Genomic DNA, 5,000 nt, shown 5'->3' with positions numbered 1-5,000 from the left:
GAAAGACTGGCCAGTGATGTGTACATGTAAAACACTAGGCCATGACTGGAGCAGCAGTGGGGGGATAGAGGGTAAGACAGGCAGGGAGCAAAGAAGAGAGCCATGAGGCAAAACAACAGAGAGGAAGAGGGGGAAGCAGGGAGCGAAGAAGAGAGCCATGAGGCAAAACAACAGAGGAAGAGGGGGAAGCAGGGAGCGAAGAAGAGAGCCATGAGGCAAAACAACAGAGAGGAAGAGGGGGAAGCAGGGAGCGAAGAATAGAGCCATGAGGCAAAACAACAGAGGAAGAGGGGGAAGCAGGGAGCGAAGAAGAGGGCCATGAGGCAAAACAACAGAGGAAGAGGGGGAAGCAGGGAGCGAAGAAGAGAGCCATGAGGCAAAACAACAGAGAGGAAAAGGGGGAAGCAGGGAGCGAAGAAGAGAGCTATGAGGCAAAACAACAGAGAGGAAGAGGGGGAAGCAGGGAGCGAAGAAGAGAGCCATGAGGCAAAACAACAGAGGAAGAGGGGGAAGCAGGGAGCGAAGAAGAGAGCCATGAGGCAAAACAACAGAGAGGAAGAGGGGGAAGCAGGGAGCGAAGAAGAGAGCCATGAGGCAAAACAACAGAGAGGAAGAGGGGGAAGCAGGGAGCGAAGAAGAGAGCCATGAGGCAAAACAGCAGAGAGGAAGAGGGGGAAGCAGGGAGTGGAGACATTAGCCGAGAGAGAGAGAGAGAGAGAGAGAGAGAGAGAGAGAGAGAGAGAGAGAGGGCCTTCTATGGCCATGACACGGTTACTTGGCCTCTGATTGGCTGCTGGGCTGGGTGGCATCACTTGGCAACAGGTGTGATGTCTCTGACAGGTGGGCATGTCTGGGATGAGTGGCATAGCGGCCTCACGCCGTGTCCTAAAACTGCTCAGCCCTGGCGGAAAGCTAAGCCAGGGCCACATGTCTCAATGTCATATATCGCACCCGCCCTCCATCCCATTGCCTCATCAACACCCCAGGCAGGCCCACTGTCCCATCTCAGTTACCCCATATGGGTTTACACACCACACCAAATATAACATATCATACTAATTTGAGTGTCTCGTATTTACATGTGTTATGTTACGTCTAGTCTATGAGACCAGGCTGAAAATACAAGATAATGTCGACAAGAGGCCTATACTTCAGTTGATGTCAATTTTATAGTAATACTACACTACTGTACTACACGAAAGACCAGAGCAAAGTACCCAAATGTTTGAAAACATTTTGAAACACAGAGCATCTGCCAAAAGTGGGTGATGATATTGGACCCTTGGAAATATTTTGTTATGTTGTCTTATCATGCCCTGATGGAGAAGTGTGTGTTTTATCGTAATTTAAAAAAATGTTAGATCTCCTAGGTTGTATCGTTGATTTGTTCGGTGTGATTTCCTGAAAACTGTCAAAGACATTCTTAACTTACTTCAAACTAACCTGTGGGTTGAGAGGGAGAGGGAGAGGGAGAAATAGGTATGGCACAGAGAGAGAGGAATCTCTGAGACGAGAAGCAGGTGAATCACGTTCCCTCACCACGAGACGCCTCCGGCATCAAACAGTCTTCATACAACTCTCAGTTCACTAAAGCCACACTTTAGAAGAGCTTTGTTCTCCTGACATCAGCAATGACTGGAGTGTCATTTGTTTTATAAACAGGCGGATCACTCAGTAACTTCTATCACTTTACAGTAGTGCTCTGCGCTGCTCGCGGTGACAAGCAGTGTCACACAAATGAGGAGGATCAGACAGAGTGAGATGATCTCAGCATCTCTCTTTCCCATTCTCTCACTCTCTCTATTTGTCCCTAGCACTGAGACACACACACACACACACACACACACACACACACACACACACACACACACACACACACACACACACACACACACACACACACACACACACACACACACACACACACACACACACACACACACACACACACACACACACACAGGATCACCATCAACTCCAGGCTGCGTTAAAGTAAATGTAATTATAGCGGTAGGTATGATAGGGAGGCCCACATGAAAGCAGTGGAGCACAGTGTGAGGCATCGTTGTCTGCGCAGACAGGAGCGGGGCTGTGATATTCCTCCTGTAGACTAATATCCTTTTATTAAAGCCAGACTGTGGAGAGGAGGGGAGAGAGGGAGGGAAGGACAGGAGGGGAGGGGCAGAGGGGAGGAGCAGGGGGAGGGAGGGGGAGGGAGCGCAGAAGGGGAGGGGAGGGGGAGAGGGAAGTGCAGGAGGGAGAGAGGGTCAGGAGGGGTCAGGAGGTTCAGTCATTAATAGAAGCTCGCTATTGCACCATTTATTTTACTACTCACTGTAAATCCCTCTTACATAACTAGGAACACTCTAATCAAAACACACATACACCAAAAAAACTATGTTATATAGAATCCTGTATCACCATCACTTTAGTGAGACACGGTGCCTTGATCTAACAGGGAAAGAAAAGCTGATCTTCTCTTTCCGCTCTCTCCTCTTCCTCCAGGGGTAGAGAGAGAGACCTAGAACGAGAGAGAGAGAGAGAGAGAGAGAGAGAGACAGACAGACAGACAGACAGACAGACAGAGACAGACAGACAGACAGACAGACAGACAGACAGACAGACAGACAGACAGACAGACAGACAGACAGACAGACAGACAGACAGACAGACAGACAGACAGACAGACAGACGGAGGGAGGGAGGGAGACAGAGGGAGACAGAGGGAGAGAGAGGGACAGATAGACAGAGAGAGAGAGACAGAGAGAGAGAGACAGAGAGAGACAGAGAGAGAGAGAGAGACAGAGAGAGAGAGACAGAGAGACAGTGAGAGAGAGAGAGAGACAGAGAGAGAGAGAGAGAGACAGAGAGAGAGGGAGAGAGAGAGACAGAGAGAGACAGAGAGAGAGAGAGAGAGACAGAGAGAGAGAGACAGAGAGACAGGGAGAGAGAGAGAGAGAGAGACAGAGAGACAGGGAGAGAGAGAGAGAGAGAGAGAGAGAGAGAGAGAGAGAGAGTCTGTGCTGTGGCCACAGAAACAGGAGCAGGTGGCCATCAGGTGGCCGATAGGGAAACTGCTGCCTGTATACATAATCCCCCCCCCACACACACACACACACAACATAAATATGTTTTATTTCCATGTTTATGACTATGTCTCGTTTCAGAGAGGAGTCTGAGTACTTTGTCTTGCTAGTGAATGTTATTAAATGATATATGTCCTCAGTGTTTAGCTACATGTTTACTTGTTTACAAGCACACCACTGTGTCCCCATCCCACCCCACATTGATGGACCTGGGAATTGATATTGTCCAAGCACATTATCCCATACAAAGGATTATTGCCAATTTAACCCATTAGTACACACACACACACACATACATACACACACATGTATCTCTCATTCATTCATTGGCTCAGTTGAGTGCTTTCTCAGGACCCATTCTAACATGAACCAACCCACATTCCTCTCCTTTCCTCTCCTCTCCTCTGTCCTGTTCCCCCATTCAACTGTGTGTGTGACTACTCTGTTTTCAGACATTGAGAAAGAAGGGCCTAAATGGCTGTGACAGCCCTGACCCCGACGCAGACGACTCCGTCGGCCACAGCCCTGAGTCTGAGGAAAAGTACAGGAAAATAAATGAAGACATTGATCTGATGATCAGCAGACAGAGACTGTGTGTGAGTACAACACTTCCTGGGCCTTCCTCTCACTCTCCTCTCCCCTCTCTCTCTTTCTTTTCTTTTCTTTCTTTCTCTCTTTTTCCTTCCGTCCGTCTGATGTCCTTTCGGTGGGGTTTTTGGTGGGACCCCAGCAGACGCTAAACAAGAAAGAGAACAAAGGTGGTGAGAGCCCGGAGCTCGAGTCTGCTCTCACCCCGCGCACTGAAGAGAAATACAAACAGATAAACCAGGAGTATGATCATATGATTACAACTCATAAGATACATATGTAAGTACTGGACTTGCACAGTGTACAGTCTCAGTTGGCTCTAACAGATGCTGAGTAACTAGCATCCAAAATAACCTGTCTAGTAACCAGCATTGTATGGCACTGCACTGGAGATCTGAAGAAAACACACAAGATGAGACGTTTTAGTCATGTCCAGCATGTTCAGCCATAGTATTAGTGCAGAGCAGTCAGGGTAAAGTCTGTGCTTTTGTACATATTTGAGTGATAGGAAGATGTTACTTACCAGTGTATTCATAGGAGCTAACCTATCTAAGTGGAATTACCTTAGTGATTGAGTTCAAATATAGTGCGTGCTTCGCCCCTCACACTATTTAATCTCCGGCTCCCTCTGTGACATCACACCTCTAACCCATTACCCATGATCCCTTGCCTAGCTCTCAGGGGAGGTGTGGTCTGCATGCGCTTCCCCTTCTCCTGTGCCCACGCACACAGCTCAGTCACCCGAAACAACAGAGGGACAGATGCTAAGGCTCGAACACACAGGCACACACGCATACACACACACGCATACACACACACACGTACACACACATCACAGGAGGTTGGTGGCACCTTAATTGGAGAGGACTGGCTCTTGGTAATGGGTGGAGTGGAATAGTGGAATGGTATTCCATTTGCTTGTTCCGGCCGTTACTATGAACTGTCCTCCCACTCAGCAGCCTCCACTGACACACACATACACACACATTCACACCCTAATGTTGCCCTCATTACATAAATGATAATAAAACATTAAATCGATGCCCTCCCTGCTCTACTCGGCCTGCCCCACTGTAATAATGAAGATGATGAAAATCACATCTAATCAGAAGCAATGTGTTACCTCTGTCATTCAAGGACCACTTAGTCATTACTGTAGAGATGGATCAGTGTCAACCGCAAGACTTCAACTGCACAGAGTCGGTCCGTCCTAAACAACCACATAATGAGTGCCACTCTCAATGGAAGCCGAGTGTGCTCCGCGCTCCTTACAAAAGCCCATATTGGAATGGTTAGTGTTATAGCCATGGAGAAAGAGATAATTCC

At 48.1% G+C, this 5,000-nt stretch overlaps 1 protein-coding gene across 6 annotated transcripts in view; it reads left to right on the top strand.

Moving 5' to 3' along the window:
- The window catches only part of LOC115111166 (myocyte-specific enhancer factor 2C-like), a 132,184-nt gene that overhangs the window by 104,652 nt on the left and 22,532 nt on the right, over window positions 1-5,000 (top strand). For all 6 annotated transcript variants that reach the window (XM_065011429.1, XM_065011427.1, XM_065011428.1 and 3 more), the window contains one exon: window positions 3,539-3,682. In XM_065011429.1, coding sequence (XP_064867501.1) covers window positions 3,539-3,682 — 144 coding nt within the window. The remainder of the gene's footprint in view (window positions 1-3,538; window positions 3,683-5,000) is intronic.

Source organism: Oncorhynchus nerka, linkage group LG27 (assembly GCF_034236695.1).
Source record: "Oncorhynchus nerka isolate Pitt River linkage group LG27, Oner_Uvic_2.0, whole genome shotgun sequence".
Taxonomy (NCBI): Eukaryota; Metazoa; Chordata; class Actinopteri; order Salmoniformes; family Salmonidae; genus Oncorhynchus; species Oncorhynchus nerka.
This window is presented reverse-complemented; position numbering and strand designations above follow the sequence as displayed.